Source organism: Astatotilapia calliptera, chromosome 23 (assembly GCF_900246225.1).
Source record: "Astatotilapia calliptera chromosome 23, fAstCal1.2, whole genome shotgun sequence".
Classification (NCBI taxonomy): domain Eukaryota; kingdom Metazoa; phylum Chordata; class Actinopteri; order Cichliformes; family Cichlidae; genus Astatotilapia; species Astatotilapia calliptera.
In genome coordinates this window covers 9337017-9360521 of record NC_039323.1, presented here as the reverse complement: position 1 = coordinate 9360521, position 23505 = coordinate 9337017, and the positions used below count along the sequence as shown (strand labels likewise).

The 23505-nt window shown below is 41.8% G+C and overlaps 2 protein-coding genes across 7 annotated transcripts in view; both read right to left on the bottom strand.

Moving 5' to 3' along the window:
- Positions 1-355: 355 nt before the first annotated feature.
- Positions 356-3716, bottom strand: cldn34a (claudin 34a). The gene is made up of 3 exons (XM_026157825.1): positions 3592-3716; positions 2101-2150; positions 356-1182 (listed from the first exon to the last, which is right to left on the bottom strand). Exon 3 carries the CDS (start codon positions 1121-1123, stop codon positions 392-394), a length of 732 nt encoding a protein of 243 aa, XP_026013610.1. The 5' UTR covers positions 1124-1182; positions 2101-2150; positions 3592-3716; the 3' UTR covers positions 356-391.
- A 657-nt stretch (positions 3717-4373) lies between these two features.
- shroom2a (shroom family member 2a) overlaps positions 4374-23505 on the bottom strand; it is a 43856-nt gene continuing 24724 nt past the window's right edge. For 4 of the 6 annotated variants that reach the window (XM_026157819.1, XM_026157818.1, XM_026157820.1 and 1 more), the window contains 10 exons: positions 20616-20717; positions 20291-20308; positions 18736-18858; positions 14930-17333; positions 14449-14534; positions 9327-9887; positions 8236-8802; positions 6799-6970; positions 6440-6712; positions 4374-5145 (listed from right to left, as the gene is read on the bottom strand). In XM_026157819.1, coding sequence (XP_026013604.1) covers positions 4873-5145; positions 6440-6712; positions 6799-6970; positions 8236-8802; positions 9327-9887; positions 14449-14534; positions 14930-17333; positions 18736-18858; positions 20291-20308; positions 20616-20717 — 4579 coding nt within the window. In that variant the 3' untranslated portion in view covers positions 4374-4872. The remainder of the gene's footprint in view (positions 5146-6439; positions 6713-6798; positions 6971-8235; positions 8803-9326; positions 9888-14448; positions 14535-14929; positions 17334-18735; positions 18859-20290; positions 20309-20615; positions 20718-23505) is intronic. The other 2 variants (XM_026157822.1, XM_026157823.1) reach the window with 2 other exon arrangements.

The following is a 23505-nucleotide window of genomic DNA, read 5'->3' as shown; positions in this document are numbered from 1 at the left end:
GCCACTAACACACTCACACACATACACACCACTCCTCAGTAACAGAGATAAAGTTTATTATTACTTTTGTAGATAAGCAGCCATCCCTGAACTTCAATCAGTCACATAAACCTAAAATAGAAACTATAGGGTAAATAGTCACTGGCTTTTATTTTCAGTACAATGAAATCATTGTTTTTATGATAAAAGTACAATTGATCAATATCCCTTGTATGTTCACAAGGAATTTTAGCATCTTTTAGCTCTTTGTTTTGGTTTTCTGGTTGAGATATGGCAAGTCAGTCTTTTTTTTTTAGTTCTAGTATCAAACCTAGCCTCTTTTTAAAAAATACAAAACAAAACAAAAAGCCCTAAAGTCAGTCTCCCTTCATAGATTTTATTCTGTTGAGTTTTATTCACTGTGAAAGGCAGCGTTATCCATGCCTGCTCTATTTACCAGTTCAGACTTGCGTGGCAGTGTTGTCACTGTCCAGGGGCCATTGAGCTGGTCGCCAGGGCCCGCTGTGCTCACGGCCCGCCAAGCGTACCTGTAGCAAAGGAAAAGCAGGCCACTTAAGAGTGTCGCAATGGAGGCGCAGAGGCCCACTCCAATGGCTGAGCCAACTCGCTGGCTGACAGGAGGAGCAGGGATTTGGAACTCAGGAGGAAAGTCTATGGTGCTGTTTTTCAGCACAGAGTTCATGTTCCACGCCAGTGGCACCAAGGAGGACATCCCTGTGAGCAAATACAGCGCCCCTGCCAGCAGGAAGACTAGCCTGATGCTCCTGCGATCTTCAACAGAGAAGTAGGCCATCCTCACCGCCACTGCAGCACAGATGTTCCCGGCAAGGCCAAAGATGGCCGCGAGCATCATCAGCACCTGAGCCACAGGGATCTCCACGGGAAGAAAGCTGTCCGATATGCTGATGCTTCGACAGTTCTCCATATCGGGAAGGACATGACTGTAGAAACACGTCCTCCAAATACCAACCCAGGCCTCGCTCGAGCTGATGATGGACGCATTGCCTACTCGCCAGAGACGCCACTCGTTGAGGCCGGCGGTGGTCATGGTGAGGATCCATGCCAGGAATCCGACTATCAGGCCCAGGAACTGCCAGTGAGCCGTGTGAGTGAGGTAAAGCATTGTTGTCCAGTCTGACCACTAATTCTCAGAGCGACCGATCGCTGGAGCCATCACTCCTGCTGCAAACAACAACACACACAGGGCCGTGGTAAGATGACCTGTGCGCTTCTCATGTACAAGTTAAGACTACGGCATTATTCTTAAATATTCATAAAGGGTATTTTGATTTGAAAAGAGCTCTGAGGGAACCTTTAAAGGGTTTGGTCACCACATTTAAGGCAGCATATTATTTCCATCTGCAGTCATTTAAACTTGGTGGTACATGAAGACAGTGGTATGATATGAAAGCTAGAAGCTGGGTTGCAAAGTGGTTTGCTGATGCAGCAGAATTAGCACCATATAAAAGAACTCATTTTAAACTAGACCTGAACCAGGTTCATCTCATCATTTTTTTAGTGATTACATACGTTGATTCGTTTTTTTAAGGCTAATAATTTATGAAGTTACTCATTTTTCCATTACTTTTAATGACTACTTCAAGTGTCGCTCTTTATTATGTTTATTGAACACTCAAAAAAATATTTTAACTCATTGCTTGTCCAACTGATTCAGTAAAGGACTAGATGTTACAATCCCTGACAATGCATTGCTTTAACGGAGAAAACCTTGGGGGATGGCTGTTATGAGGAAAAGCAGCCCAGAAACTTTACCAGCGGCAAACATCGTTGTGTGCCTCAACTTTCATTCTTTTACCCAGGCTAATCTGCCATTTTTCCTTGGTTAGGTTTAGGAACTAGAGATCTGATCTAGATTATCATACTCAAATTTGGGACACATCGTCAGTAGTGGACCTTGGATTCATCGGGTGTTTCGGCCATTATCACCAGACACCCTCATCCAAGGAGGCCCTGCCAGGGTTGATCAGGCCCCGGAGTGTGTCACTGGTTTATGTTAAAATGGTTCTTTCTCTTCTGCTTTCTGCTGTTTAGTTTCCTACAGTTTATTCTATCTATTCAATGCAACTGAAAAATACTTACCTCTTTAACATTTATGGAGTGCGAAGTTTCCTTTTCACTGCAGTTTGTGTCTTTAAAAAAAAAAAATTCAGGTGAACACTTTGACAAATAAAGAACCATTTCTAAATATTGCTGTGAACTTTTTGTATCTGTGCGTTGATTTTCTATGTAGTGTTTCTCGTTATACATACACGCTGTAGGTGAAAACTGCTGCATTTTATTTTGCAAGATACTTGAGGAGTTTTTGACCAGGATCATATGTTTAGAGCTGTGTGAAACTGAGCCACAGGTTCTGGAAATGTGTTCAAACTTTTGAGAAAAACCGTAATAAACATTTATCTAACCTGTTCGTCCATATTATCAGGCATCGATTTGATCTTTTAATCTATGCTCTCAGATAAAAATATCAACTGTTAACTCACAGCTTCTACCTTTTATCCATGATTTTGTCAAGCCTGAAACATTTCAACTGCTAATGATATTTTTGTAGGATTTTTATTGTCATTTGAACAGGATATAAAATTAAATTTTGCACTCAGGTCCAGGTCAACAAGAACAAGACTACATGAGAGATAGAACACATATTTACAGTCTCATTTGGTATAAATAAAACCCCCCCAACTACTTTTAACTTTTATATTCATAATTTAAACCCTTTCTGTTTATCGAATGTTTTCCACTTATGTGAAAAGCTTTCCGTTCCCATTAAACCTTCAGTTAATTCCAGCTTGTTATTACTATTTTTTATTCTCTTAACTCCCAAATTATAATTTAGTTTATCTCATATTAATGTGAGCGTGTCCTAACTTTGGCTACAGCAGAAACATCTTCTCATGCCAAATACAGAGAACAGAAACTAATCAGTGACTGAAGTCAGTGTATTAGAATATTTAACCTGTTGCTGGAGATATGTTGATAACTATGCAAACGTCCCCTTTGAATAGACAGCAAAACATTAAAAAAATGTTTTATATGTATAAGATAATGTAGCATTACATGTTATTATATTAGTTAGTAGTTTCGCTTTTTATTCACTCCGCTCACCCTGAACTACTGCACACGTTCTTAAAGGTAGTCTTTGTTTTCTTACGTTAACAGCGTGGACATTGACTTTTATAATAAAGCAGCTATAAATAAAGCACAGGCATTAAGCATACGTTAACAAATATTCAGGTTATTAATATTTAAGAATAACAGACAGCACTAAAAGCCACACATCTGCACTTTAGGTCACTAATTCGACTAAGTTCTGCTAAGATACGATCGGTTTAACATCTTCAGATTCAGTACGTTAAGGAGAAAGACATTACCTTCCGATGTTTCAAAAACAGAGTTCTGCCAGTTATTGTGAAACTAGGAACAAAGCTACAGTAGAAACGAGGAAAGAGCTCGTTTTATTGTAGCCGTACATACCGTCTGTGCCAGCACTGCTGTAGTTAATGATTATTCATTCAAATCTTTAAACCACTCCTAATAATATTTAATTATTTGACTCACCTAGATGCGTCTCACCTTATTAATAAAGATCGAATCCTTCCGATGAAGTGTGATTAGCTTTGGTTACGTGAAGGGGCTGTTAAATACGCTCCCTGCTATGTAAGAGTGTTTATCAGTAGAGAGAGGAAGGTGTGGTGGAGTTAATGAATGACATCAGAGAGAAGAAGACCTCAGTCAGACTCTACAGCAGACTCGTTTATTTGACAGAAAGGAGCACAGCTGATAACGTTTTTAAGACATTTAGGATGTAGAAGTGCACGAAGTGTGTGAAACTGTAACAAACTGAAATGTGCAGGGGAAAAAAAAAAGTTCTCCAGTATCTGGGAGACAGATTTAATCCATAGAGTCTGAAATTTGAAGGTCAAGGTAAAAAAAAAAAAAGAAAGAAAAAAAGAACCTCTTTATCCATATCTGTTTGCATAATCATCAATCTGAACATCTTTTAGTGTTGAGATTCAACTTCTGCACCATGAAAAACAAAACCGCGGTGACGTGAGAAGACGAAACAGAAACACCTGGTCAACATGTACATGGTGACATCATCCTGTGGATTTTTACACTTTTCTGCCTGTGAATAAATCTAAAAAGCGCTCTGAATAATGCGACCTGCAGAAGTGGACTGAAGAGTGTGTGCAGTGGTTCTCGGCGCACTTCAAATGTGACCAATCAAGCCTGGACGTCAAGTGCTGCTTCTGTTTAGTGATGTTAAACACTCTCCTCTCTCTGCAGGTGCGTGCATCTTCATCTCGAGGAAATGTTTCTTCAGTGAGGAAAGCAGGGGCACGGATATTTTATTTAAAAAAAAAAAAAAAAAAAAAAGGCCACTAGTTTGAGTGTAAAAGGTAAAGAATGATGAATTTACTGACATATTTAGCCAGATTTGACAGATCTCGTGACATTTATACTTGATAAATACTCTTAAATGCTCAGTGTGTAGCACGCATCAGCTAAATCGGTTGAAGATAAAATACTGTCTCCTCCAGATTCAAAAGGCTATAATAAATTACTAAAAAAAAAATAAAAATAAATCATAAGAAACAAAGCAAAAATATCATAAAAGGGCATTAGTGGTTGGTTGCCCCCCCCCCCCAAAAAAAATACCACCATCTTTACAAAAAGAAAGTTTTGTGGAGTTTTTTGTGGTTGTGATGTACACACATGCTCACAAAGTCAGGAAAATGCACCAAATAGGCTGTTTATGTGCAGATTTTCTTAACTATGCCGCCATCTGCTGGCCACAGGGCTCATGTGCAGCCGAAACCACGTGACTCTCAGACCCAGCAGTGTCTGTCCTCCTCAGAGGGCCAGCCGCTGCTCTATGGGCAGGCTGTCCATCAGACACTTCAGCTGCTCCTCGCCCAGCTTGATTTTATCCTCGAGCTTGCGCTGCTCGATAATGAGCGCCGACTTCATCTTCACAAAGTGCTCGTAGTCCGCGAGGCTGTCCTCCTGCAGGTAGCTCGCCAGGATCTCGTAAACCACACCCTCTCTGCGGTCCAGGTTCTCCTTCAGCTCCTTTGCGTCCTCGTGCTGTCGGATCAGCAGCTTCCTCTTCTCAATCAGCGTACGCTGATGAAGAAGAAAGAGAGAGTGTGAAAGGATGTATATTAACTATCCCATATCAAATTATTCACTTGGTATCGATACATCTAAATAAATTTCCATCAAAGAAAAGCTTCAACTTGTTAGATCTTCCTTCCAGTAGCTCCACAGATGCCTTAAAGCTCCTGATGTAATGAGAACAAAGGGTTCAGGATAGAGCTACTTTCCTTTGTCCTCTGTCCTCACGTGAGCCCAGCACACGCTGCATCCTGTGTGAGCCTCTGAAGTACTGCCTATTTATTTATACATATAGTATTAGTCAAATCTGACTTACTCAATACAATAACTGAAACATTTTATGAAGCCATGCAAAACTTTCCATTCATATAATGATTAAAAAAATAGTTTTAATAGATTTACAAGCCCTCAAAGTACATAAAAAAATATTTAAAAAAGGACAGCTTTAAAAAAAATTCTACCTTTTCTAGCTTTCATAAATTAATATGAATAAAATGGAGTCAGACACAAAATTTTCAGGGCTGAAAAACAATATTAAACACCAAAACCAAATCAATTACACCCACTCCAAGTAACAACAATGCAAAGCCAAAATCGTGCTTTTGTTCAGCGTTTTATCTTCAACTCTGATGTAAGCAGGTGCCAAACATAAGGCGCTGGGGCCAGAATCAGCCCAGCAAAGACTTCCGTCCCGCCCACTGGATGGCTTTGGGAAATGTGACAGAGAACAGAGATTTTGGATTTTAACTCCATTTTCAGAAGTTTTGTACTTTTTCCTGCAGTTACTGATAAAGACCTCCTCCACGGCCATTAATACTACACCAAAGTAATTAAGTCATAAACATTTAATTCTTTAAAATGAAGCCCAAAGAGTTATATTGACAGATTTCTGTTAAAATTGCACTTCTTTTTTTATATATAAGAAAACTCAGGGATTAAATGTGTAGTTTAACTACTGTACACCGGCAGAGAGGACATATCACTGATTAAAGTGGGCTGGATGCGGACCGTGATGTTTGACATCCCTGATGCAGAGGAACGGAAATGAGCACTGGTACCCTGAATGCTTTATTACTGGAGGAAATCTGAAAAAGTGCATATGGTAAATTCTTTTGTACTTCAATCGCATGTAACTCGCAAAATTTTCTTAGCAAGCAGGTCAAGTTTAGCGTGGCTTCATGAAATAGACTAACTGACCTTTTCCAGCTGAACACTCACACTGAGCTTCTTTTATTCATTTTCCACCACTTGTTTGTGCCTGAAGTGGAACTTTATCTAAAGTAATTCCTGAAGGTTTGCTCACCCTCTCCTCTGGCGTAGCATCCTCCTCCAGACTGTTGAGGGCGTTCTCCACTCTGGCCAGGCGCCCCGACAGGGACAGCAGAAGGCTCACCACTTTATCCAGGTCCCCCACAAACATCTTGAACTTGTCCAGCTCGTTGGGTTTGCAGACCTGCTGGACCTGGGCTTCCACCTCTTCTCCCAGAGCGTTGTTGTCCAGGATGTCCTCCTGAAGACTCTCCCGGGCCTCCCGGAGCACCTGGAGCTTCTTGCTGAGGCTGTCGATCAGCTCTTGCTGCAGAAAAAGATGAAGCTGAGAGATTAGTCCAAAACAGTGCGAAGGGTAAAGCTTTTTAACAAGCAAACACTGGTTTCTGGTACCTTCTTATTGGCCAAATCATTGTCCAGCTCATCTTCAGAGTCCTCCTCCTCCTGCTCCTGGTCCTGCATGCCCTTCATCTTAATAAGGAGCTCAGCTTTGGGAGCAGATGTGCTGTAATATGCAGAGCTGGTCACCATCGAGGTAGCTGCTGCCACGTTGTCCTCCTTTTCCCTGAAATAAATTCAGTAAGAAACTCAGAAATGCAGAAAAGCATGAAAAGAGCATTTTCCAGGAAGTTTCACCTCATGACTAACAAGTATATGCAGACACACTCATCAGTTTGAACAAGGTGTGTTAAACAGGTAACAGGTCACAAGTTTAAATATGCCATAAAAGCAGCTTCACGACTGCAAAGATGATGGGAGTCAGCGCTTTTTCATGTGGGTGCTTGCTTGTAAGTAAAAGTTAAAATTGATTACAGGAGCAGTTTTGTAGCGAGGGGAATACAAACATTTAAAGGGACAGTTCACCCCTACATCAGATTTGCAGTTAAGTCTGTAAGTATGGGAAAAATGAAACCTTTTTTGCACACTAACACGGAGCAGAGTGAGGTTATTAAAGCTGTAATCATGAAAGAAAAAAAAAAATCATTTCTTTTCCAGACATCTCTACAGCCAATGACTTTAACACTGGGCAACTCGAACCGAAGCCTGAAAAATTTCATTGTGCTGCTCAGAGCTTCAAATCACATTTCCAAGCATCACAAAACTAAAGATGAAGCACTGTGATTTGCTTGGTTATGCAAATTCTACAGTAACACATTCAGTAACAGCCACTGCTCTGTTATAGCTTTAAATTAAAAGACCATCATCTGCCGTCTGAGCTTCTCCTGCTGGTTTTATCACACAAGAGGATTTTTTCCATCCTTCTTCCCTTTTGTAGTTAATACAGCTGCCACTCCTTTTCCTGTTCAAGCCAACTTTTCAACCAATCAGCATTCTGCCTGCACGCAGACTCTATAATCATCAATAATTTACTTTTACAAACACATGAAGCAGTGCAGAGAAGACAAGGAGGACAGGAAGTTGGATACAAGAGGTGTTTTTTCAGATTAAAAAAAAAAAAAAAAAATCCAGTACAGGCTTAAAGCTCCTAAAACGCTACCAGTGCGACATGAAGTGACACCAAAAACAAAACTGTGTCAGAGATGCACTGAAAGGCCTGAAAGTTGATTGTTCAAGACAGCTTCTCAGCCAATGAAAGTGAAAGACAAGTTCACCAAATTAAAAATAAAAAAATAAATTAAAAAATTAAAAGTTCACAGACGCTGTTGGTAGTGGTCAGTTCCACTCCATTATGATTGAATCATTTCTGCCGTCTTATCTGCAGTGGAACGAGGCTAAAGAACCAACAGCCCGGTTCTTCCTCATTCTTCTGACACTGCCCCCTGGTGACAGCATACACGAGTAGCACCTATGGATGACCTCGATGCTCACCTTTCCTCAGCGGGCCGGGAGTTTGTCTGCTTCGGCTGCACCTTCCTGCGCTGGTGAGCTTCTTCCACCAGCTGCTCCCCTTGAGGGAAGATGCCCTCCATCAAGTCCATTGTGGTCTTCATCTTGCTCTGATCCAGAATATCTGCTAGTGACTTATCCTTCCCCATGATGTCCCTGGCCAGCTCCTCTCTTTTCTGATCCTCTGCCTTGGACACTCCTGTGTTTGTCGCCAATTTATTGCTGCTGGACACGTCTGTGGGTGGCGGCGGTTGGAGGTGATCTCCTATAGTGGTCATGTATGTGTCTCTCTGGGGCATCTGTTGCTTTTGAGGGTGTGGGACCCCATCGGGCTCCTTCTGCCTGGTGAAGGCGCAGAAGACAGAGTCCTGACCTGCAGCTCCGAGGCTGCCGAGCCGAGTCACGGCGTGCCCCTCGGCTTCAATGGCAGGGGGGCTGCTGTGCTGCAAAAACGGTGTATTTTCCTTCTCTGCATTTCCTCCCGAGTGCACAATCCTGATGGGCACTTTCCTCACTGCAGAGCTTTGGTTTTCTATCACATGCTCCATCCTGCAAAAGAGAGAGAGAAGAAAATTTCCACTTAGACAAGAAGAAAACGTCCTGTTGTGGTTCTCTCAGCCATGAGCTGATTTAAAGTTTCATTGCATGATGGCAGAGGAGATTTTTTCCATGCCCAGTGTGCTCAGATATCCGAGACCTCTGGACTCCTCCCACCACTTTCTGTGGTACTGTACAGTCATACGTTTGCTACAGATGATATCAATTAGGTCCGAATCAAGAAAATGAACAAACAGTTTCATGTTTGGGGCTTAATTAAGAAATGGAGGCGTTTACATTTTGAGCAGAATAATCTCAGAACTGCTTGTGCCCTGAATTGAACTACAGAGAATCCCTCTAATTTACTGTGCCTTGATAGCACTCACATGTTGACTCTACAGAGGCAGCGACTCTCAATGAGCCCCTTTGTACTTGAAGCATAAAGACGCGATGAGCGGAGGAGTTACAGTAGCTGTTCAGAATGTTGTGCAGCTTTGAAATGTGTGGGGAAAAAAAAAAAAAACCCCAAACGTTACCTGTTTGAGAATTCATCCTGAAGAGAGACCGGAGGCCTGTCGCTGAGTCTCTGTGGGGAAAACTGAGGAGATGGTGAGCGGTGCCCCTCCATGCTGGCCAGCCCTGAAGGTCTGTAGGAGGACGCAGAGGGAGAGGCTGAGAGATGATGTCCTGCCCCTTGTCCTTTGCCCTGCTCAGAGTCTCCTTTAACAGCGTGGGTGTGGTTGAAGGCGGAGTTATGATCAGAGAGGTTTAAGCCTTCACTCTGGGAACCGGCAGAGGACTCGTGGGAGTCGACCTCTGGGCATCTGGGTGGAGGCAGAGGGTTCTCTAGTGCAGGGGGCTTTCTCCAGAGTCCAGAGTGCGGGTCTGTGTGACTGTGGTCCTCAGGCTGAGGGGGGGCAGTCTCTGTGAGGTCGAGAGAAATAGATGTGGGTCTGTGGCTGAGGGTGGCAGCAGCAGCTCTGTGTCTGCAGTCGGGGTCTGCTCCCGTCATGGGAGGAGGGGGTGGCGCTGAGTAATGTTCAAACTCTGCAGGCTTGTCTCTCACTTTACAATCACCTGGAGCTCTGTCAGGGAACCTGAGGAACACAAAGGAAAGCTTTTAATTACACAGCCAGGCAGCGTGGGCTATCATCAGCAGCTCAATCAAATAATACGCTGTGGCAGGGGCCTTGTTCTCCAGCAGCCACTATCATTACACCAGCACGACAAGACACACGTCTCTCCCTCTTTCTGCGGGTAACTGTTCAGCTGGCAGCCTGAGGAGGAATATTTCAGTTCCCACAAAGCCTGCAAAGAGGAATAAATAATCCTCTAGAAGCAGAAGAGCACTTTTTTCCCCCCGCCTCATTCATATTTGGAGTTTTAACTCCTTGGAGTGGAAACAGTGGAGGAGGAGAACGTGATGTGTGGAGGTCTTCAGAGAGCTGAAGGTGATTATAAACAGATTTAAACTTGTAGGTGTTTATCATTAAGTATGATTCGACTCTGCAGTGCAGAGAAAACAGGTCATTAACAGAGCCATTATATACTGGGTGCGATTTGCAAGGCTGCATGGAGAGGCATGAAGAGGCGTGGGGATTCCCCCCATCTGCCTCTGCAAAATTATTTTTTATCACAGGAATAATAAAGTATAATGTAGTCACTTAACAGTTGATGTCCGTTGGTCTGTTTTCCTCTGCCAGGTTGCTCAAAAAATAAACTTAATATGTAATTTTACCAGAAGACAGACTGCCTCTTTGGTTTTCCATGGTTATATTTGCACCACAGAACATTTAGCAAGGTTTTCAGCAGCCACTGCACTGACATACTGACACAAAGTATGGGTGAGTGAACAGAACAGCCAGATCATACACAGCGACAACCCGGCAACCAATTAACTTCAGTCCAACTTCAAGAGCAATGTTGGTTCTCGGTGATCCAGGTCATGGGAGCTTGGAAAGAAAGTGACTGGACTTCTTCGGGTTTCTTAAAGACCTTTCGGTAAGGCTGCTTTAGGTGACGGTTGTTGTGAACTTGTGCTACATAAAACTAAATTGAAGGTTTCGGCTCCATTTAAAAGCTTTTGGTACAGATTACGATTTTTTTATTTTATTTTTTTACACGTGTGTAGAGAGATGAGAGGGACCAGCCCCAAGCAGAGAACTGAGTGGTTGACGTTTTAGCAGCAGCACACCGAGAGCATCGCCATACATGCTTTCCACTGTCAACCTGATTTAATCATGTCTGAATGCCTTCATCACGCAGACATGATTAAAGCATGCAAACATCTAGCTGTAATAGTGTGGTTTCCTGCACACAGATTACATTTCCATACATGCTCCAATACAACCTTAATGTGGAGCATTCAGACAACACTGATTCATTTACCATGCAGCTTTAATCTGCCATTGTAAGATAAAATGCCACTCCAGGTGGACAGGCAGACGCCGTAACTCAAACATCCCAATATGAACCCATACAAGCTGCAACAAGTTGCATGATGAACAACTGCTTCCACCGGGCAAAGTGTGAGAACGTGGTACGCTGGTAAAAAAATAAAAATAAAAATATGTAAAACTGAGGTATGATTATCAATGTTCATGAAACAGTCGCTTTTGTCTTCCACTTATTTTATATTTTTAATTATTTTTTATTTTTGTTGCTTTGGTGAAATTTTGATCTAATGACCTAAAGGTGCATTTATTTAAATTCTTCACAGTCATTTATTTTAGTTTTTAATGAGTTTTTTTTTTAGTTGTCATCTTTGACAAACTGTAAATAATCATAATCAAGTGCCACCACCCCACAGCCATTTTAATGTCTCAGGGCAGTTATTTTGAAGCAAAAAGGTAACATTTTAGTGTGAAAGACTGAGTAAAAGTCTATCACATCTCACCATTATTATTATTATTATTTATTTATTTATTTATGTTTTAAAAATGGGGGTAAAAGAAACATCCAAATATCAGTAGAAATACATAAACTTCTAAATAAAGGTAACACAGAGTCTCTGGCTTGACTTAATTATGTTTACATATAGAGACACCCACCAAAGAGCAGGAAAAACCCTGCTCATGCGTACCATAAGTTTTAAAAGGTATTATTCTTTATAATTTAGAGTATCTGCCATAGATAAAGAAAACATAAACGGACCCATTAAAAATGATATATTCCTTTACAAAGTGTAATAAATGACATCTGCTACTTTAGCTTGGTCACTTTAGGGCTAAAACAGACAAATACGTATTAAATAACTCACCCAATGTGACGCTTTAATCTCGTCATTTCCACTGAACTGAAGAAAAAGTGAGTGTCTGGCGGCTCTCTGTGACAGAAGGCACCTGTTGGTGTCTCTTTACACTTGTATCAGTAACAATAACTGGGTGGAGCACGGATCACTTAAGTCATCTCGCAGACTATCAATGACAATACCACCCTCTGATCCGTGGTTGTTATGGAAACGTGAGAGGTTGCTCAACATCGGATACTCGACACCCCCATGAGAGTTTAGGTAGTGACAAAAGACTCCTGAATAACTGGTTACAAAGCATGAAGTCACCCTCCCCACGTCACCATACATTGCTCAAAACTGAATCATAATAATCAGAGAAACCTTTCAAAACTACTGACTGACCTTTGCTGATAGAGAAGGACAGGTGGAACAGGTGACGCTACATTTGAGCATTTTACACAATATATCAGAGTCATCAAAGGAGAACTCGTCAGCTGTCACCAGCAACACAAACAGTCACCAAGGAGCGAGATTAATCAGTCATTAATCCGTTTTAGCAAACACACAGACAGACATCGACAGACAGCTTCGCAGGATTATGAAGCTTAAATATAAACATACTGTATGACACATAATATTTCCACACTTACTTACAATGGAGAAATTTGTGTCTATATATTTATTAACTATATACATAACTTAAATCAGTCCCCTGGTCCCTGTCACACTCAGAGGTGATTAGTTAGAGAAAAAGGACATAAATATGATTGCTCAAGTTATTTATTTTGTTCATTATGTACTTAAATCGCACAAATTAATTTCATGGTGGAATTCAGTAGCTGTAATAGCTGAGATATCCCAGTCTGGATATTTGTGTTGCACCAAACAGTCCTGCATTCTCAGAATCACACAGCTGGAACTGACAAAAAAACCAGTTATGCAGACTGGCAGATCTTATCGATGATAATGTCATGCCTTCGAGCTGGCCCCCTGCACTCCGGGCCCTCATATATTCCCATGCAGGGCTGAAGAAATGCTTTATTGCCGTCACGGACACTTTCAGATGCCTCGCCTACACCGCTAAGCCTCCACTAAACGAGACAATAGTCAGCCAGAGAGACGGCTTATGTTGTTACAGCTGCGCCCAGACAGCGCCACTGTTAACAGATTATAAAGACTTCAGTGTTCCCCCAAAAGCTCTGTGCCCTCTTTTACTGATAACGCTCATGAGCATAATAACACGAAGATGGTGCGGCAAGAGCAAAACAAGTATTCAATGTTAAATTGTTCACTGAAGATAATAATTTTACAACATTAGCCTGTGAGATAAGCATTGATGCAAATACATGTAAGAACACCAATTGTTCTGCTGGTGCTGTATAGTGGAGATAACACCAGCCCAATGCCATAGCTGGCATATTTTCATGACATTTTACCAAAATCTTTATAGAAGCATGTTTTGCCATTTGGTAGCCATGTTGAAATGCCCCGAGACCCTTATTTGAGCAGCCTTATTATCTAGAATAATGATTTTAAAGATCACTGATACACAAAATCTGCATAAACAGTCATTATACAGCTTTTTGAAAATTAGTAACGCATTTAAAATAACACCATCCATCCACCCATTCACTCTGATCTGCTTATCCAATTTAGGGTCGCAGAGCCTACCACAGCTACCACTGGGCAAGAGGCAGGTACACCCTGGACAGGTCAGCAACCTGTCGCAGCGCTAACACATTAAAATAACACAAAGTGTAATTTAGTCTTGGTGTGAGTATGGGAATATTTCACAACTCCTGCATGCCTATATCACAAATGATAATCACTGTGTTTTAACTGTATTAACTGTATTAGTTGTGTACCCCAGTATAACCCAAAAAACTAACTTACTAAAAAACTTCTAAAATACCAAAAATATTAAACAATAACTGCTTTAGCTTAAGATATTATGGGTTTGGGCTAATCTGTCAAATCTGATACTGGGAGGTCTATATGACTGAGAGTCGAGTGTTTGCACTACCTGCTCTCAACTTAAATCAGCCCCAGAAAAATAAACTCCCCAGATTATAATAAAAAAGTAAACCAAAACTAAACATCATTAAAACGATAAAGACCAAACAGAAACTAGCAAACCCACTCTGGAAACCAACAATGAATTGAAAACAATTAAATCATTAAAATCTAAATAAAAACACAAAACATATAATATCAGTGTTGTAGAATCAACAGCCAAATCTGATTAAAAACTATTCATGCATTGCAGCCTTTGACCCAAAACAAGACCTCTAACAAGCCTTTTCACCGACAGGAAGTTGCTACTTTATCACCACTTTTGCTGTTGCCTAATTCTCACACAGCTTTTAATTCAGGATTCATCCAGTGCCATGATATCGCTCTTTCATAACGTCTTTGGATTTACTCACCATGTGTCAGAGCTGAGTGGTTCAGCAGGTTTACTCTCCGGCTCTGAATACTCTGCCTCTGACTTCTTTGCAGGAACTGGAATCTTCTGTAAATAAAGTCGAACAAATGCATTTACGCACAAACATCCACGGCAGACAGGCTCCCAGGTATCCCAGAGGCTTAACTTTTTCTTTCGATAATTATTCAAACCAACTCATGATGCTGCTTCCTGGTTTCTCACCAGTGAAAGGGTTGCCCCTTTCTCTTGCTTAAGTTGAGGGTGTGCCACTAAGAATAAACATGGATTAATATTTGACTTGGCTTCTCTTTTGTCGCTGTACCTTCAGTCAGCACTTTTGCTCTTAATGAGATGTAAAGGCCACCAAGAGGGTTTGACACACCAGGGACTTCAAAATGACGAAAAATTTTTTGTGCATTGATAATTCTATCTTAACAAAAGTTACTCTGAGATCATGGACCTCGTGAGATTTCATGCCTCACCTGTTCGTAGACTTCTGTAGATGGAGACGATCTGAACCTCTCATGGGAACAGGTGGTTCTGGCTCTCTCCTCGGTTCCTGGATCGAGTATGTTATCAGCTGACTTGTACCGTCCAGAGACCCTTTTCTCTGAAGGTTTCTTCTGTGTATTCCAGCTGGCCTCATACTCGGCAAACGTGCCCAGTCTTTGCTGGTCTTGGATGGACTGCTTTTGTGTAGAAACTCTGAAGGCCTCCTCAGCGTAATCTCTACCTTTGATTCCTTTCATTGCATTTTCTGTTGCACCAACAGAGGCGGCTTCTCGACTTTGGCGCTTGATATGGCTCTCAAGGGGCATGTGGTGAGGTAGACCTGGTTTCTTACCGTCTTCAAAGAGTTTCTGCTGGTCTAATGAGGAGCTTGTATTATCACTTGGAGCGACACCCTCTTTCGTCCCCACTTTGTGAATTTTGTCTGGTTCAGAGAAAGACTTAACTTTCTTTTCTGCAGGAAAATGCTTTCGACCACCAGTGCGAGTCACATGACCTCCTGAATGGCTCGTTGCTGACTGTGTGACAGCTGGCAGAGGCGTGACATCTTTGCGCGCATGTGCCGAGGATGGGTAGTTAGGTAAAGCCTCAGCATTAGAGTGCTCTGGTAAAACTAGCTCCAGGTCTCTCCTCCTGAAAGATGTAGCCTTGAGCACCCTCTCTTGCACTTCCTTCAGGTGGTCCTTGTAGGAGCTGGAGGAGGAGGTTGGAGTTGTACTTTCGGTGGACTTCCGGATGTCCTGATCTTCTTTAGCCTGACCCTCAACCCAGGGGAGGACAGCCGCACTTTTACTTTTCTGCAGCTTCGCTCTTCTCATCTGGATTTCGTTTCTCAGTGTGGTGGCAAAGCGGTCTTCGCGCTTTAACTGCTTAGCTTCAGTGGACTCGTCAGAAACTGCACCGCCTCTTCCTCTATCATCTTGCCCTGCGACATCCAAAGACAGTGAGTGGAGCATGGGGTTGGCCTGGGGGGAGATGTTGTTGCTCTTTTGGCTGTCGTGCTTGACTTCTTGGGGCAGTTCTCTGTGCTGCAGTGGTAGAAGCCGGCGCTGTTCAGACTGACTGCTGTGCCGAGATTCTTCTGTCTGTGTATTGTGCCCTCTCTGGCCTCCCCAATCTTCTGAGCCCGTTTTAAGTGCCGGGTTTTCATGTACACTAGTGACTTGGTGCTTGCTGTACCCATTGGTGTCTTTAGTGTGTGAGTGCTGCTGCTGTTGGGGCAGATGATACTTCACTTTAGCAACCGTCAGCGGACTGTGAGAGGTTCGCTCATTTCCAGTCTGTGGCAGATATGTCGCACAGCCCCTGTCCTCTGGTATTCCTGACAAAGACACAGGGTTCGGCTGTGTGGGCTGGCATGTAGTCACACAGTAGTAACGGCTGTGCCCGCTGCTCTCTGTGTTTTGGTCAGGGCCTGTAGAGGAACTTAAGTTCTTTCTCTGGCTCTGGCCAGTGTGTTGTGTTGAACCGTTAGCAGATACCTCCTGCATGCTGTAATAGTACCCACCTACGTTCTTTGGCTTTGGTGCAGAAGTAGCCCAAGGCTGAGGATGAAAAGTGGTTTTCTCGCTGTGGTGTCTTTGATGGTAAGGTTGGTTAACATGGGTGGGCTGCCGAACGTCACTGGAGTGGGAATACCGTTTGTTTGAAGTGAACTGGTCCTGATGGGATTTTTCAGACTGAAAGTAAAAACTGTCATGGTCGTTCTTCAGGGAAATGTTGTGACAGCGATTTTCACATGAAGCTCTGGATTGCAGGTGGGAATCGATTCCTTCGGGGTGAGCAATCATCAGCCCTCTTTCATGGACTTTAGTAGCAGCAAAACTATCACTGCGTGTGGGTGGTGGTGGAGGCGGAGGAGAAGAAGAAGCAGTTTTCTTTTTCTCGGGGACGTTCCAAACAGGCCCAAAGCTGGTTCTACTTGAAGTTGAATGGTGGGAACCAGCCGGTTCCTCGGTCTGTGGACCATCGCAGCCTGAGCTGACGCCTGGCATCTGAAAATACGTGAGCCTGTCATCCTGTCTGACTCCCTCTGCAGCCAGGCTGTGGCCATTTCTGCCACTGCTGTTGTGCTTTCCTCCCCCCTCCCACTGCCCGACTTTGTAGACCATGTTCTCTGTTGAAGCAGCATTGCTTTTTGAGAGGGTGTAGTCCGGCGTGCTGGAGCTGGTGGAGAAAGAGCTGTAGGCCGAGTCCCTTTTCCCTCCTCCGAGTTGCTCCATGCTGTTGTTTGATTTGGCGTGTGAGAGCTGACCAGCGGCGTATGGGTGTGACACATGCTCTAGGCTGTCCATGCTGCCGTGAGAGCTGAACTGGTCGGACACTCTGCGCAGGTTTGTTTGCTCCCAGCTGGTGGAGAGATTGGCCGATGACGAGCTAGAGGTTAAGAGAAATGACAGATTTTTGAACAACTGGTTTTTCAGCTGTAAAAGTTTGCCGTTAATAATAAAGGGATCTAAATCTGTACCACTATGTAACCTGTTCGTTTTATCACATTTAGATGTAGTTAATTATAAGCTTTTTGGACACCAAACAACACAGACACAACACAAGTAAACACAGATTAAACACTTTATCTTAAAACCTGTTAAATATACATTATTTGAGCCATTTGCTACATTCAGGCCAATTGAATCTCATGAAAGAAAGACACTTTGGCGGCCTGGTTCTGGCTCCTGCACCACATGCTTGACACCCCTGCCTTATTGTGTATTTGGCCTTTCGGTGTAGGGGTATAATGTGAGACTGGTCTACATCATGACTATTGCTTGAAATACAAAAACTAAATACAAAAATAAATTAATCCAATTTTAATTTCTTTTTTATTTCCAATAATAAAAAAAAACAACTGAGATAGAAAGCATTTGGTACTTCGTGTGTTCATTTTCACTATGAAGCTCATGTTTTTTTTTCTTATGTTACAAATCAAAAGCAGCCCTTTCTGTTCAGCACGTCTATGAAAGGTCACTCACTGGATGTTTAGTTCGGCTTAAGCCAAACATCACTAAAAAAGAGCCTTCTGTCACCAAGATCTATCTAGAAGACAAACCTTTCAAGGTTTTCAAGGTATGTGGGCCAGTGAAAGGATTGACTATCTGCTACCTGCAGCTGTGTCTCCTATTCTCTCAGTATCTTTGACCATCTTTAGGTGGTAATAGCTTCGGCTCTGTCACTCAAACCTTGACACCATGGAGGGCTCCTGTGGTGAGTGAGTCATCGGGTCTGGTCCTCTCTTCGTCCTTGTCGGCACCTTAAAACATCCTTCAGCAGAGGCAGGCTGGCAGGTACTCATAGCTGCCCTCATGAGACAGACTCTTAGCCTGGTCTTAACTCTTTGTATGTTGGGTTGTACCAGTGTCTTCCACCAAAGCTACTACTTTTAATGTATTTGTTTTGCATTTAAAATATATTTAAAACTAAGCAAAGTCCCAAGTAAAAAAAGAAATATTTTACAGTTTAGGTTTTTTGCCTCATCGCTCCACTCTGTAAATGAGGTTGCACATTTCAGGGGCTTCATCACTTGCTTTATAAAGGATTGTTTGTGAAATTTCTTCGTTGAAGTTTAATTTTTTGGTTTCTTTTAAACACTGAAAGATAAATTTAGTGGGGAAAATTTCTTCTGGAGTGGTTTTGCTGGTCAGGCCCAGTTGAGATCCAATTGGGCCCATGAACAAAAACGGGTTTGACGCCCTTGATTTAGAGCTTGCAGGACACGAAGCACATAATCACATACTGCTGATCAAAAGTGCTTATGTGCAACATTCAGAGTCTGAGGTACCTTGCATCATAGTGAGTGTGCCAGACTGCCGCGGGTGGAGACTGTGTTTTGGCAGTCCCTGGTTGGCTTTCATTGAACTTGGTGGAGTGCCAGGAGTGAGGCCTACTTATAGGTTCATTCCTCCTGCAGAGAGGGCAAAAAACACAGACTAGGATTAGAGACCAAATCCTTATGGAAAACAGTATGTGCTTCCACATAATGAGCCACTACAACTGGAAGATGCTGCTAAAGCCACTAATGTGACCCAATAAGCAAAAACATTGCACATTTTGTGTAAGGTTGGATTTTTTTTTTAAATCACACTGGAGTCAGACTTCTGCTGCGATATGTTTTTTTCATTCTGCTGAAACACGAGAGCCAGGCCTGATTGTTCAGAGGTGAAACCACTCATTACACCTTTAATGGTCTTCACCCTGAGTTGAAATTTAAATAATAAAATGGTCGGGAGTGAGCACTATGTAAAACTTTAGTGACTAATCAAAGAGGGACAATCGGTTATGTGAATATGTGAAGCAAAAATCGCAGCTGTTGCAGAAATAAATCACTTTTGGGGAAAGAAAAATCATTCATAGGTGTCTACACTATCGTGAACCAACTAATTTCAGTCATTAAAGCTCTGCAAAAAGGCCTGAAGTACGCCCATCTCTGTCCTTGAAGGTTTGGGTCTGTACAGGCCCCAAACCACCTTCAGTAAAGGAGATATCCACATTAAAAAAAAAACCCCCCCAAAAAAAAAAAAAACCCATGCAAGCTTTTCTTAAAATCAATTTTACACCCACTCCAAGTGTCACAATCTAAAGCTAAAACCTGGTTTTTGAAGTTTTCTTCAACAAATTATTAGGAAAAAAAGGAAACTTAAAAGTATCATTTCAACCTAAGCTATGTACTTTGAGTACCTATAACTCAGGAAATCTTAATTATATGAAGGCAAAGTTTAGTTTAATTAAATATACTAAAGTTAATTTACAAAAAAAAAAAACCCCAAACAAACTGTGTTTCTTTGGGAACTTTCTTTAGATCTGACTGATTTTATATAGAGTGAACACCCTCCCTCCACTATGACTGACAAGGCATGAATGAAAAGCCACTCACTCTCCTCCAAGAGCAGCACCCTGGCTATTTGCTGGTTTTGCCCAAAACAATCAGCTCCCTGCTTGCTTTTTTTTTTTAAAAACAACAACAACTATATAGCAGTTATATATCCTATAAAAGCCACTTTGCAGCCTTCGTTCCTCGAGTTGGGCTCAGTTAAATCCAGAGGTGATGGAACTTTGACCATCAGGACCCCTCAGCGTGGAACGACCTGCCTGAAGAGGTGAGGCTCAGAGAATCAGTAACAACCTTTAAGCCTGTTCTTAAAATCACAGCTTTCTCATTTGTTATGCATGTCGTCGTCCTTCTCATTGAGTGTATTCATCATTTTCAGTTTTCTTCCTACACGTATCGGCTCTGTGTGATTTTTCTGTTTGAATCTACACCTTGAGTGAGCTGCTGCTTGTCTGTCAAACTATTACTTCCCTGATTAACCAGACATTTATATTTATAAGGAACCTACCCTTTTAGGTGCTGCTTTCTGAGATCCATGTCACAAATCAAACAAACATGAAAAACAACAAAGTTTCATTAATTGTATTATCAGTTACTAGCAGATAATGAACTGCATGCTGTATGAATGGGATGAACATCATTCATCTAATGAACCACAACACAGAAAGGCATGCCGATGGGTGCAGATAGACTTTCTATGAGAGCAGTAATAAAATCACTACATATATGATTTATGTGATTATGGGCACAGGGCAGACAAAAAGGAATGAAGGACAGGAGAGGAAGAAAAGAAAATGTTCACTACGGATTACAATGAAGCTGCAGGTTCGTACCTCATGGAACTTCGCAAAATCTTCGTAAGAAAGCTTCTCGCCACAAGCACGTCATTCTCTGAGGGCATTTTCTGAGCTACAATATCCACCATTTTCATATTCCTGGGCAGCAAGGGGAGGAACACATACACACATACTAAGAGCTCGACTGGCATACACAGGACAACCTCACACTTAGAGGGCAGTGTCTCACAAACTGAGCAGGACAAGTGATCCTGAACCTTCAAATGACCCCCAGCCCTACTTCACCTACAACTTTTATTTACATGTGTACAAACTGTAATGGACACATTGGTGTGGCATGGATATGGGAAATTTGTGTAGGGTCAAATATATTTATGCTTTTATCATTATAGGCTTTGATTTTTGTGGTAATTTTTCCCCTTCTAGTCACTGCATTTTTATGTTGTGCTGCAAAAGCCTACAGGCAGAAATGAATGCCATTAATGTGGATATATGAAACTTATAAAAAGACGGTTATCTTTTTGATTATATTGTTTTAATCGTCAGTGGAAGCCAAAAATCATAATAATATAAAAATATAATTATAATTAATGGGAGGCATTATTTATCACTGAGTATTCTCATAGGCAGGACAGCCGAGGAACGTGTATTACAGCTCTGGAGACGCCTGCTGATATGTAGTGCTAGAGCGCCCTCTACTTGTCAAAAACTGATGACACTGTCACAGCATGAGCATGCTCAAAGTCTGGGCATGTGCATGAGGTCATACCTGGTCACGATGGACAGAAAAGTACATTACAGAGCAAATGCAGTTTCACTGATCAGTCATTAGGCTCATTATGTGAGCGTAGCTGAGGTGAGTTCAGACTTTGCCATATGGTCTGTGAGGGAACAGCAGCCCAGCATGGGGTGGGGGCGCTTAAGAGGACAGACGATCTCTTACACAGTCAGATCAGCCTCTTCACCCCTCAATCCAAGCTGTCGTCTGCCTCCCAGACCGCCTCTCTGTCCCCACCGAGGTTAAACTGACACAGTTTGACAGGAACGAGGAAATGAGGAGAACCTTGTAGTTACACCTGCGGTCGTTAAAATAACCGAGTGTTTGGTTTTATAATTCAACATTTCTCGCCAATCTGGAAATTTGTGTCAAATGAGCCAAAACACTAAACTCAACCTATAACAAAACAGCTGAAATAGAGGAATCACGATAACTGTGACTTTATATGATATAGACGGTGTTACTAATGCTCAAGATTTTTAAGACCGATGCAGATATTTGGCATCGAAAAATATTACAGGCTGATTATCACTCGTTTATGTTTCATGTGTTCAGACACAAGAAACTTAACAGTCGTTGTTTGTAGTTGTTCGCTGACTTTTATCTAACCTGTACCCTGTTTTGGGAGGCAGGTCTAGCTAACAACTCGTTGACCCTAAGATGAGGGAAACTCAGGTTTTTGTTACAGAAAGATTTACCTTTAATTCTGAGTCAGTTACCGTGGTAACAGAGTCTAAAGTAAAGCTGCAGATTTGGCCCCATTTATAATGGCTTAATTCTTATTTAAAATAGCTCATCCTCCCACAACTACAATGGAATATTTAAAATATATACAAGCTTAGACATTTCTTACAGCATGTCTTCTTTAACTGACAAAACTTTAAATTCATTAAAGACTTGGAAAGCCAATCTGCATTTTTTCAGTTAAATGTGAAACTATTACTGAACTCTTCACTCCTAAAACATCTCTGGTATGGCTGTAAGAGAGCCATCATCAATCAGTGAAGGCTGATGTTGGATCAGATTGGAAATAGTTCTTATTTCAATCTCATGAAGCTTTTTTATCCTCACTGGATAATTACTGGAACAACAAAATGGTAATAACCTGTAGCAAAAATAACTTTTACCTAATAAAAAAACCTGACGGGAGGGCAAATCCAACCCCGAGCTGCTGTTGCCATCTCAGCAACTAATACCACAGGGCCGTCAGTAAACTGTGTCTGATGAGTTTCTCCAGATTTTATCTTCAGTTTCTGTCACCTACATTTTGTCCCTCTCAGGTTACAGCTGAATAATTAGATTTAGAAATTAAATGTTTCATCTAATGAAATTTCAAGTTGAACAAAAACCCTCATATTATATTATGGTCAGCACTGATACGGTCTGCTGGAAGGCTCTGTTCTAGCAGGGCTCTATTTATGACAGCTTTCCCTACCTACTCTCACATGTGCTTAACTCATGGTGAAGATACGGCTGACTGTTACTTAATTGAGTTAATTAACTCAGAGTTTGTTAAACATGCTTCCTGGACACAGATCACATCATTTATCAGTCTTTATAATCGCTGATATTGATAGACCTGTAAATACTGACCCAGCAATGAATTGGCTGGGCTCTAATAAAACTAAACAACTGTGCAGCTGTGCTTTTTGTTTTCTCTCATTATTCTGCAATTTTTGCCAATTCGCTAAACAAAAATGTGTTTTTGGTTGAAACATATTTTTATAGGTGAGAATAACATCATTCAGTGCTCCTCAGCAATGCAGTTGTAGGCTACTAATAAAGTTTGAGTTGGTAAAAATATTCTCAAATATTACACGAGAAACCAAACAAAATGATTTTTTTACATTTTGATGGTACTGCCTGAACTCTGGGGACAACAAACTTTTTCTGTCATTTTTAAAGGACGCGTTTGCTGAATCAGGGACTCAGGCCTCCTGGGTTAGAAAATCCATTATCCATCTATCAACTGATGGAGTTTAACACTTCAGAACTATGCCCATCGTGTTTTAATTCACTTATTCAATGTGTTGCACTTTGTCTACTTCCAGTATGGCTCTCTGGAAAATAATGTTCTGAACTCTGTAATAGAAACCTCGGGGTCAATAGTTTCTGCCCCTTAAGTCACTTTGCTCTCAGCAGTCTGAT